This window comes from Pogonomyrmex barbatus, unplaced genomic scaffold, assembly GCF_055798465.1.
Source record: "Pogonomyrmex barbatus isolate J1 unplaced genomic scaffold, ASM5579846v1 scaffold1, whole genome shotgun sequence".
NCBI lineage: Eukaryota > Metazoa > Arthropoda > Insecta > Hymenoptera > Formicidae > Pogonomyrmex > Pogonomyrmex barbatus.
The window spans coordinates 18,070,605-18,083,576 of NW_028297098.1; the positions used below are offsets into that span (position 1 = coordinate 18,070,605).

General features: G+C 36.0%; 1 protein-coding gene across 2 annotated transcripts in view; it reads left to right on the forward strand.

Moving 5' to 3' along the window:
• The window catches only part of LOC105425322 (uncharacterized), a 76,836-nt gene extending 72,586 nt beyond the window's left edge, over window positions 1-4,250 (forward strand). For both annotated transcript variants that reach the window (XM_011636040.3, XM_011636039.2), the window contains exons 12-18: window positions 149-240; window positions 660-1,249; window positions 1,395-1,641; window positions 1,973-2,218; window positions 2,438-2,618; window positions 2,872-3,139; window positions 4,113-4,250. In XM_011636040.3, coding sequence (XP_011634342.2) covers window positions 149-240; window positions 660-1,249; window positions 1,395-1,641; window positions 1,973-2,218; window positions 2,438-2,618; window positions 2,872-3,139 — 1,624 coding nt within the window. In that variant the 3' untranslated portion in view covers window positions 4,113-4,250. The remainder of the gene's footprint in view (window positions 1-148; window positions 241-659; window positions 1,250-1,394; window positions 1,642-1,972; window positions 2,219-2,437; window positions 2,619-2,871; window positions 3,140-4,112) is intronic.
• The last annotated feature ends 8,722 nt before the right edge of the window (window positions 4,251-12,972 follow it).

Sequence of the window (12,972 nt, forward strand, 5' to 3'; positions counted from 1 at the left end):
GCAGTTTCGAAGATCGATCGAGTGAATGACTTTAAACGACACGGAGTGCCGGCGAGCATTCGGAAATGTATATCGAGTGCTCGTTGTGCATCGCCGCCCACCACCGCTTACAATAACGACTTGCATAAAGTACCTTTCTATTTTCTAGAAGTTACTTCGCCTTCAAGCTCACCTCCCTGCATCATCAGTTCTTCCTCAGACTTCGCTCGGAGCTCACGTCGCTTCAGGGCCTCGCTAAAGGTACGCGCGCTCTTTCCTACCGATTAAGCTCGTTGAAATGTTTAGAACTTGAACTTCCGTGAAAGTAATGTGACAGGAAACTAGCTAAATTGTGACACTTTGCCGCACGGATTTTGATCTCCCTCTTCTATGAAAGTTTTCTTGATAATATCACAGAAAATGAATGGAAATTTTTAACAATTATTCTGACAATTTGACAGAAAGTAATGAACCGGAACATTTCTTTAGAGTCAATATTTTTATTATTATTAATAATTTATCGATTTATCATGTTTCCTATTTTTATTAGATTTCTTAGTTCTTAAAATATAACAATTAATGTAAATAAAGTTTATTAAAATTATAAATTTGAAAAATGGTATTTTTTAAATTAAATTAATATATAAATATTCAGAAGCAATCAACTTATGTTCTTTTAGACTTTGGGGTGCCTCTGACAACGGAAGCAAAACCTTCACCATTGAAATCCAAGATTGGTGACGGTAAAACTAAGATAACGATCGCAAACGCGATTAAAATGCAACAGAAAATAAACTATCCGATGCAATTGGAGGAATATCAAAATAAGGAGAACGAAAATCCTCAAAAGGACACAATTGTAGTGACAACGAAGGAGACTGGTCGTGAACCCGGCTTTTTTTCATCCGAAGAAGATGCTCTTTATGCACAGGTAAATGTGCGATTAGAACCAGAAGGTCAATCGCGAGACACAGAGGAAGAATCAGAGAGAGGCTTAACGACACCGCACGAAATCTTATTGGAACCCAAAGAAACAAAATTGGAGCACGACAAATTCTATGGTCGTCCCGGTTTAGACAGCGAAGCTGAAACCGAATGTACATATTCGCTTCCAAAAGTTATATCGAACAACATTAATCAGTTGGATAAACCTAACAATCCTGAAGAATTATACGCCGCTATTAATAAGGTTCGTCTATCGAAAAAGAGCGAGTTTCCTGTTCCGGATGAAGTTTGGAACGTGTCAGACGTAAAGAAGACATTGCAAAAAGTAAAATCTCAATTATATCAATCGTTAACTAACTTTTCATTATTGTTAATATCCGAATTTGCTGTTGTTAAACTTTTGTCTTAAGATTATTTTTTAAAATATATCTTGTACATTTTTGTTTAATAATTAATAATTATCATTTTAGATGAAGACATCAAGTTTACCGAACTACGGCGCACCGAAACAGTCGAGTGGTTTACGTACACCAAGCCTGCCACGTCGATTGGGTGTAAAAATGGGAACACGAGCGATTTACAGCAGCTTGGTCCAGAAAGATACCGCGCTTACCGACGAAACGGAATCATTGTCTTTGAAATCCGATACCGAATCATCTATTCAATCATTATCAGCGCAATCTACCGAATCACCCATGCCGGAAGCATATGTGCTGAGTTAGTAATAATTAAAAATATATTTTATATATAGAAATTTCTCTTATATAAAAAAAAAGTTACATTGTGTTTATGTGATTAAAAATATTGCAAAAATAAGAAACATTATAGAAATACCAAAAAATTACATTTCAATATAAAAATATTCTGACGAATATTTTTACGAAATATACTTTAATCAAATTTTTATTTCTAATCCAACTAATCCAATAATAATGGTGCTATTATTATATCTAAACAATCTTGTGTTCGTTTAAAAATTTTACTTATCAGAAATATCACTACCAAAGTAAAAGTTTTATTTAAATCCACTTGTCTTTTGTCTCGGTAGATGCCGATATACGAACTGACGACGAAACATTTCGAGTCCCGGAGGACGAATCAATGTCTGCATCCTTAATGGCTCGTTTGGAAGAACTGTCGTTTGCCGAGGAACGAATTTTGCACACGATCAAGTTGGAACGCGGCCACGGTGGTAGCATAGGTTTGCAAGTGATGGAAGGTAACGACGGTGGCGTTTACGTTCAAGCGGTCTCTGTTGGCGGATCAGCCGATATGGCCGGAAACGTAAATAAAGGTACATGAGCAAAAAGTTTGATGTTGCTTCAAAGAAAATAAAATATCTTACTCAAAATTAAAATTGTAGTCTCAAGTTGTAATGTTAATAAATGGATAAATCGAAAAACCAGTGACATAATAATGATGAAGAAATAAATTCAAATTAAATTCAAATTAAAAAATTACAGGAATAAATAATTACATACATAAATATTTTAATCAAATTTCCATTTGACAGGTGACCGGATCGTAGCAATAAACGGACAGAATCTGCTGAATCTTCGTTACGAGGATGCTCTGAAGATGCTGCAGAGCTCGTCCGAAACGATTGAGTTGGTTCTTTCGCAGCCCGCTATTCAAAAGAGCATAGAATCAAGAAATGACCAAGGTCAGGATTCTGTAGAGAACAATTATTTACAGTGAGTATTTCAATCGATATAATTTATTTAACAATTTAATTTTTTTCTAAAACAACGAGCAATATTTTACGAAAGCAAATTTAATTATCAAACAGCTTTGAATAAATTAGAATATAGTGTTTTATATTGCCTTTTTTCAATTGAATAATATAATTGATTAATTTTGCGAATTATTGATTATATAAAATATACCAAATACCATTCGCTGTATTACATAAAGTCAATTCTTTTGTTCTCTTTTTCTTGTTCGTAGTGACATTAAATTTGACGTATCGTCGGAAGCGGAAACGTCCAGCATGATGAACAAATGGATTGTTCAGAAAACCACTGACGTAGCATCGGTGCAGAATACTTCAAGTGCATATAGCAGCGCCGCATCCAGCGCAATGGGCAATCATAATAATGCAAATAATCTATACATGACTGATTTCGGTGACAATAACACGTTAAAATCTGCCAGCATGTTGCTGTCTATAGAAGATTTCGATGTCAGTAGAACAAGTCGTCAAGTTTTCATTTAGGTAAGTAACGTATCAATATAATATCGTATGTCTATTTTATATTTATATAAAATTTTAACGACGTAAAATCTCTCGGCGACTTGTTACATCTTCCGGAGTAATATAATACAAATTGACCGCATGATTGAATCTGATAAAAAATTCTGTTTGGAAAAAGACTCCTCGCTAGATATATATAGCTAGATATATATATAGCCGAACACATGTAGTATAATAGTATTCGCCTCGAGTATAATCGAATTGTTATTATCCGTTTAGCGAAGCCTTTCTCGAGCTACCAAATAAGTTCGTAATCGTTCTTACCTGTTTAGATTGAATTTATTTAAAAAATAGACACATTTCACAAGAAAAATAAAAACAAAATATTTATTTAATTATTCAGCAAAGCTAAAAATAATTTCATGTAATTAAATAATATATTTGTTGATTAAATCTATACATATAAATGGAGTAAGATTTAAAATGTAAATATTTTTGTGCATTAACTTTTTCATATAATATATTATAATATAATGCAATGTAATTTTTCTGATAATATTGTAATAAAATGCAATGTTCTTGCATTTCTGTTTTTAATAAAATCACATTAAAATCACATACACGAAATTAAAGCTTAGCAATGGTATATAAGCATTGGTATATTGGTATTAACCGTGTAACAAGAAAGAGAGGGAAAGGAACGCCTGTCATTTCTAAGGAATCATCTGTAGTATGTCTCAGACAGTTCAACGCCGTGGTTATTCTCTCGCGTTCACGTTCTGAATTTCGTCTATTAAGAATGACCCTCTATCACTGTTGGCATTATGTATTGTAAGAATTATAAGAATCGTATGAATATCATAATAATCATAATAATCATAATAATCATGAATAATATTCAAACAATCACTTTCAAATCATTTGAAACAGATTTTTCTATTTTCTATCAAAGTTAAGGATTTTCTCTAAGGTTTCGAATATTTTTCTATGGCAGATAACGAAAATGCGACCGAACCACCCGTGCCACCGCGACGAACTAAACGTAAGATCAAAATCATGTCGATCGAATCTTCGGTGGCAAGCAGTGGTGCAACGGAAACCATGAAAGACATCGTGATACCTCAGCAAAAACGTCCGCCACCGCCGCTGTCACCACCACTACCATCAGCACCCCTGCCGGAAAAATGTCAACGAAACAAATCTCGATCTACCAGAATCCAGCCGCCGCAATGTGACATCGCGACGAGATGTTCAATAACCAAAAACGAACATCAGCGCGAAAGTCGCATCATCGACACCGCGACGAGAATAATGGCAACGAAATTTGGCGACGGTATAACATTGATGAGAGATCATCATTCGACGATGAGTGCGAACGATGATCCAGCTTCGAAATCAAGCACGTCGAAATCATCGTTTCGATCTTCCCACAAAGTCGCATCTAAGCAAAAAGGCGACAAATATCCATCGCTCTTTTTCACGTTGAAGGATTTTGAAAACGTAGTGTCCGACGCGTGGGACAGAGACTATTCCGCAATCACGCCTGATCCCGAGAATTCGCAAAATTTACACGAAAAAGAATCATCGAAGGTGCATATATTGGATGATGATGATGGTGACGTCTGTTTTCGCGTGACAACGACAAATCTTCCGTTTGAGAAGTGTCTGGGCGGATGGAAGGATCCTTTCGAGCACGGTGTGTCCGTTCGGAATTTCGATGATCACCAATTCGAAGATGACAATTCGAACGAGAATGATGAAAAAAATGACGAAAACTTGTTTGAATGTGACATTTTCGATAATAATGACGATTCAAAGTGTCGTGTAGACACGAAAGTACGATTCATGATCGAATCGCCGAGTTCTTCTAGATCCAAAATTCGCGATTCTGATGTAAAAATCGGTGTGCCGCGTGACAGTTTACGGAGCTGCGAATCTATTCTCAACGATGAACAAGCCGGCGAACAAAGCGCTGCTTCTTCCGTGAAACTGACTGAAATCCGAGATGAATTCGTGAATGTAAAAGGTTGCCGCGACAAAACGCGAGATAAATCATATTCGTCGAGTGTCGAGAAAGGAAATTCCACGACGGGAGAAGACGACCCTTTTGTGCTGGCCGACGCAAACAAGGTAGACACGAAATTAAAGGCGATTTCACAGACGCATTGTGACGATAGAAATAACGACGTTAATCGCGAGAGAATTCGTGAAGGGGATTTTGATTTAATATCGCCAAGCGTGCAGGCTAGCGATGAGATACTCGAAACCGGAAAGGAAAATACAATAACAACGATAACGAGGAAAGCTATTCCAAGTGAAAGATACGATGCAAAGCAAGTGGATCAAAGTAATACTTCTCCAGAAGTCGCGAAGAACATTCGCCGTTTTACAGATAAAAGCTCAGAAACGGCTTGCAAAGTTGAAAAAACGGCGAAAATAACTCAAAGCATATATCGAGAAAAAGAAATATTTGTGAAAAAAACTAGCGGTGACATCAAAGAGAAGAGTGTTACCAAGAACGAAAAAATCCTCATCGATGAGTCATCCAAAAATTTTTTAAATAAACACGACGATAAATCTAGCAAAAGCACTATCACTGACAATCTCACAAACAAATTGATCAAAAACTCAGAAAAAACTCAACGATTACATGAAGAGAATACGGAGATAAGTAATTCTTTCGTGGATTCCAAGAATAATCGCGAGACAACTTCGCCATCGGAAGACGTTTTTGCGAAAAATATTCCTGTGAAAATAAGACGAAATTCTTTTTTGGAAACGATGCTCTCCGATGATTCGACAGATATTTCGATGAATTGCGCGATAACACCTGTGACTTCTACAAATACAGATAAGGAATTAAGTGCTTCAAAGTCACCAAATAAAATTCAAGAATTAAATACAAACATCGCAATAGAAAGTGAACGTACGCGTGATTTCCATGATACAAAAATTGATATAAAGGATCAAACAGTTTTAAAAAGCTCCAAAGAAGTGATAAGAGGTAGAGAAAGTATTGTCAAGGTTTCAAATATTGATATAAAATCAACGCAATCAGAGAACAAAAGTGCCAGTGATGTAAAGAATGACGTATTGAATGAACTTCTTTGCAATTTTAACAACATAAAGTTAAAAATAGTGAGTCCCGAGAATAAGAAACCAGTAACAGAGATAGACGATGACAAAAATATTACTCGCTCGGTTACGATCAATAATAAAATTTCTAAAAAAAGAGAAACTGCATCTAAATCGTTTGAAAAATCTCAAAATGAAATTTGCAGTATTCCTGCAAATGTCAAGATCACTAACGTGGATAATAATACAATAATCATTGATAAGATTACAAAGGAAGAAAACTTCACAAAAATGAAGATTAAGGAGACGCCACAAAATCTCAAGGAAGATACTCGTGATCCAAAAACTATCACAAAGAATAAAAATATTGAAACTAAGAAGCCCAATGAATTACCCTGCGATATCGAAAATAAAATCACGAAAGATGACTCAAAAATGAAGATCGACAAAAATTCTTCGAGTATCAAATCAGAAGAGATTCGCGTAAACACAAAAATCGAGAAAACGTTTGAAAGCATAGAAAGTGCGATCGAGGTCAATCGAGAACCTAAAAAATCGCGAAATGTTCTCAAGACGATACTTAAGAAAAAAAATGTTGACTGCGAGCGACAGCAGGCGAACGAATTTCAAAAGAGAATTCCCATCGGGGCACCCGCGACGATGAACAAGATTTTCGATAGTAGAGAATTCAATATGATCACGGACGTGTCATGCAGGAACAGCCTGGAAAACAGGAAGAAACGCGAAACAGCTTCGATGGAGATTCATACTCGCGGCGAAGAAAAGACTGACAAAGTAATCGCGAATGATGAAGCCGACGATGATCGAAGGAGGATCGCAAATCGGTCGGCATTAGCATTAGTAGAGGATACGATGGGTAGCGGCGATAAGTGTGCCATAGCTAGGAAAATTACTTCTGTAAACCCTTGTAATAATGACAATAACAGGGCCGTAACACCCGTAGCTAATGTAAGTACCGACCAATCGTTCCGCGACGTTGTAACGATAACCCCGGGTAAAGTTAAGAGTTTCGTTAAGTATTACGAGATTCGGGGCGACGCGACGACCGTCGAGAGACATTCTAAAATTAACGATAGGGAGAAAGTAGTTAGGCATAAGTTTACGAAGAGCCAAGCAGTGCCCGTTGCCGCGAGAAATTCGCAACGGCCGGAAGTAATAACGGAGGGAAAGGAAATGAAAGATGAGAATATGAAATCAAACGATGGTAACTTTCCCAAAATGTCGTTCGATAAAACTCAACCTTCGACGTTCGCCCCGAGGGTCCCAAAAAATTCTCCCGACGATCCAATCAAGACGACGGAAATGGGATTGAAGGTGACGAAGCGATATGAAAAGAACGACTCGCACACGTCCGATGTGGAAGTGTGTGCGATGTTAGCAAAGACCGGCGCGAAAAAGTCGGTGCAGTTTCTGGGCGGCTTCACTGTGATTCACTCAGAAACTTTCGGCGAGAATGAATCAATAAGGACTGTTGTGGACCCCGACGTGAACATGGTGAAAAAGAGGAGAGCTCCCGAAGCACCGCCACCGCGGGATTCCAGTAGTTACCAGAAGCTTGTTCGCAAAATCGCGAAATCAGAGGAACCACCAGATAGAAAAGATTCCCTCCGGGGGCAAGAGGAGGCCGTTGCTCAGGTCGGTGAAGCGAAATTTTAGTTACATTATTTAAATAAAACTCGCCTAATAATAATAATAATGATGTTTGTCATCTACGAATATATCTATGTATATTTCTTGATTACATATTACTACATTTCGTAAATCTTTTAATTAAATAATTTCGTTATATTTTGTAATTTCATTAATTTTAGAATTGAGTTTTAGAATTGAAATTTTGTTAGAATAAAAATACACTTAAGATTCAAAAATAAATTCGCGTTATATATCTAAAAAATAAATTTCTCGTGTTTTTTTTTTTTTCCTTTTCAGATACATGCAGGAGCCGATCACGTGCAGGATTCAGGTATTAATCGCTTCAGTCTAAAACCAGAAACCCCACAGCTCGTATTTTACTGTACTATATAACACATGTAGCCTTTACGAGTCGTCGTTGCTCCGAGTCTCAAAGAAATTGTATCGCGAACCCCTGCGTAAGCATTTTGATTTTCGCTACCAACAGAAGAATAGATTTTATGACGCTATTTACAATGCTTGCTAAGGAGTAATTTTCGCTTGTAAACGTACAACGCGTGTTATAAGCGTGGCTTACATAAATTCAAACATTATCTCAAAGATATAATCCGACTTTTTATGCAAATGTGCTATTTTTTTTTTCTTTATTTTTTTATACATTGCCATAAGATTAAATGTAATTTAATATTTGCATCATTCGTTCGTCATATACCAACATATCGTCATATAACATCTTTAAGCTTTAAAGAGAAATTTTAGCCTTAGATTTATCCGTTGAAACTATTCGTTTACTTAAACATTATGTGTTATGCGATAAGCGAGATATGTCACGCGCATAAATCCGAATCCAATAAGTCGGTCACGACGGCGCATCCCGATAAAAGCGACGAGTGGCTTTGCAATGACCAAATTTTCCACGTGTTCCGAAAGGATTCGAGGATCGCGGTGAATCGCTTGGCAAACAGACCGTTCGCTACTCTAGTTTGAGTGCTTTAACTGCAACGCGGTCTGAATATTTTCAACCGTGAAACGAATTCTGTCGATTTATAGGAAGACACAATGGTTTCTTTTCTACCGGCCAATTGTTCGGTTTGTGACTCGTAAAATACTCCAGTTTCTTCGATATTGCACATTGAATATTCTTTTTTTCTCTTCAGTTTCGTAAACTATTGTGGAATTATTTTTAGTACCGTAAGATAGGGTAACATTGGTCCAAAATTTAGCGCTTTTCTATTTATTAGATGAAATTTTAAAGGATTTATTAAAGAGATTTATTATTATTTATATTTTTTTCTCATTTATAATAAATAAAGAAACAATTTCAACGAATATTTTTAATGTTTTCAACTTTTTAAAGCTGTCAAAAGATTTTTTAAAAATTTGGGACAACATTGAGATAACTTTATCCCAAATACAATATTCCACTAAGAATAATACGTTCATTGGATCAATGTGAGTATATCATGAGATATCTATGACATTTTTGTGAATGAATGATAGAAAAAAGATATCATCTTAAATAATATTCAGGATTAAACTATGAGCACATACTGTTTTAATAAAATAAAAAAAATATATTGCCTAGAAGGACACGTTATATACGCAAGTTGTAAAAATTCGCCTTGCGTAGATCTATTCTTCCCTTGGGAGCTCCGTGTTAGTTCTGAGCATTGTGAATATTTTAGATACATATTTCTAAGAGGACTGCTTGTAGCTCTGTTATTGTCGAGATCTTCCATGTGAGTTTTCGACGACGTGATGCGATCACGGGAAAATCGCATATGTCCCACTGCTCTAATTTATGTAGATGGAATAGCGCGAAATACACTTGTTGCGCGTATGTGTCTCGGTATGTTCATTTAGCACAGACTGATCCAGACTAGAACTGGTGTCAGGACTAACTTAAGAGTGTCTGCATTATGACTAGATTTACGCTTTAATATACTTGCAAATATACAAAGCGCCGCAAAAAGTACCTTTCGTCGATATCAATTTGACATGACAAATCGCAATGTACCTCTTTTTGAATCTAAATCTAAATGAAACAAGCAAAATAATGGATTTAAAAAAAATAATGTGCGATTGATTTGAAATATAAGAAACGCGCGATTAAGAGATAATGTTTCATTTTACTGCAACAGAACTAATCCCTTTTCTTTTTAATATAAATTAAGATAATAGTATCATAGCACATGAAAGGCTTATCGCGATTATGTATAATCCTCTTTTCTCAAGTTCCTATCTGACCAGCTTACGCAATAAGGACTTAAAGTGTCACGAAAGTACTTTTTACGATGATGCGGTAATAACGTGATATAGCAATTCCCTTGGAGAAAAACACGTGCAATTTCGCGATAAACGAGACGTAACGCGCCTGTAATTACGTAACAGTAGTTCTGTTGACTTATTGTAAGTATTATGATTTTATCGTACGGGCGAGTGCATCTGTGCGAATTAAAAGCGACAGTATCTCAGTTAGGCATACTGAAAATGTTTATTGTACGATTTAGTATTATCATATGCATGTGTATGTATGTGTATATATATATATATATATATATATATATATATATATACATACACATACATACTTGCTACACGTATTATTATCGTATACACCTACATGTACACAATAAATGTAAGTATTATTACGCGACGATTCTATAAAATGCTATGTGAGCATCTCTCTGTTGATTATACGTACATTTTATATAATATTAATTGACATATAGACAGGTTCATTCAAGTGCAGACTTCGCATAGGTACATTTCGAAAAGAAGAAAATACATTTTCTGTCTGGAGAAAGCAATAAATTTTAGAACGGCGGTTTCCTTCCTGGCATTGCTTTATACATGCATCAAATGGTGATATATATAATAATAATTAATTTTAATATAATTGAAATCCGTTTCATAATTATTCTAGTTTATATTGACAGCATCCTAAAGCAGCGCTTTGAATTATTTCCGAAGTGAATTAAATATCGATTTATAATTAACTTTTTTTATTAGCGACAAATCGTGAATTAAGATATCACGTGAAAAGAATATCCTGTACATTCGATTATATCTGGCAAAAAGACTTAGGAGACTTGTTAGAAGTAACATATATAGGAAAGAATAAAAGTGATCGTGCAAAGAAGTAGTTTAGAAGAATTTCGTTCTTTTTCCTGAGTGCATTTTTTAGACACAAAAAAGATATAATAGTATTTTATAATATTTAGGAGAGATTTATATATAAATGACAAAACCATGCCGAGTCCCACACTTGGCTATACTTGGTGATGCAATTTGTTGTCGAGCTACGCAACTCTCGTTTACATTCGTTCGGACAGATGTAATTTCCAGTACTGTACGTTTATATTTCCGCTGAATGCTAAAATAAATTATTATTTTTTATGCTGTATAAAAATTTTTTTCCATATTCGCTGGTCCTATCACAAACTCATGTCGCTTGCAACATCCATAAGGGTTTATCTTTTAATTCTTCTTGCTATTTGCGAAAACTACAACGTTTACGTTGTATATTTGTTAAGCTACACACATTTCGAATAAATTCATTCATATATACATCTATATTAAACGCTTATACTTGTGTTATAAGCATAACCGTAATTAAAAACAGTATTTTTTTCTAAAACGTGCAATTCGCTAGAAAATATATTCCTCGATGCAATATTCCGGATGAAAATAATCCTTGGAGATGACGAAGATACCTGTGTGAGGATAGCCCCCCAACATTGAAAAACATAAAGTTTCTATAGCTCATTCGATTGCTCATCGTTTGCACATGTATGCACATTTCAAATTTTCGTTTGCACACTTCTAGTAAAAAAATTATTAACAAAACAAATTTCGGGGGGCCATCTTCACACTAGCCCCCCAACTATGAGTAAATTAAATAAAAAATAGCTCAATTGATAGATATTCGTTTGCACATTGCCAAACAGATTGATTTTTCGTTTTCTGTATTTCATACAGGTGACGAAGATGACGATTTCTGGCAATTATACATTTCTTGACTCATCTCTCGATCGTGTTATATAAATGCGCTGCTTAACGGCAAGTCTCGACTAATCGGTTAATGACATGTGATGAACTTTATCTCACTCGGCACAAATATAGAGAGAGACCACATTGCGCGATCTCTTCTCAACCTCTATTAATACCAGTCGATTTCTAGTCCGTACTTGAAGCGAGATAAGGACACTCGTCTCGTGACCCGTAATTACGTGAACCGAAATGTGGATCAGCGGACGCATACATAGATTCCGAAAGGACATATATGACGCGCTTCCTTATCCGAATTTAGCGCGACGCGATGTTACGAGAACTCTCTACGATATCGGGGCCACGTTGGATAAAAATAAAGAGCCTGTTACGAGGAACGCGCGGACCAGTTTGACGTCGCATCGCGAATCGGCGTCGGCATGCCCGATCGTAAAAGAACTTCGGCCAATTTTTTATTCATGACACTGCCTGACACTGCGCCGCATTTTTTCATCGTTGAAATATTCCTCAACTCAGGAGCGATTCACTTTACGGAGGTATTCGATTACAGACACCCGGAGGCGATATGCACGCTCAGTTAAATATTCTTCGTCGTCGTACGTAAAATATAAAATGCAACCGACGAATCGTGGGAAGTACGTGTTTCTAAGAAGCATTATGCGCGGATCTGGAAACATTATGCTAATCCGAAACTTCGGCTAGAAACTTACTTATGAGTATTGCATCGCATTATACAATGCAAATTAAAAAAAAAAAAACGTTTAAATATTTGAACCTGCAATAGTGCGTAACTTTCCTAGCGATTTATGCTCTGACATTCAATTTTATGACAACTGCAGTCAACAGTTGATGCGTGTAAAAAAGATATAAAAATTGATTCAAAACGGACATAACATAATTCTGCATACACTCGTGATTCATGCATGCATCTATATATATATGTTCGTCGACCCTGCCCACGATCGATCGTAAACAAATTTCTCTCGGGGCATTGATCCATCCTTGAGATGCATCGATCGCAGCTGTTGGCCAACATCATCGTTTCGATCGACCCACGTTTGGCAGCACACGTATGTATAGGGTGTCCCAAAATAATAATTGTTCTTTTTACTTGA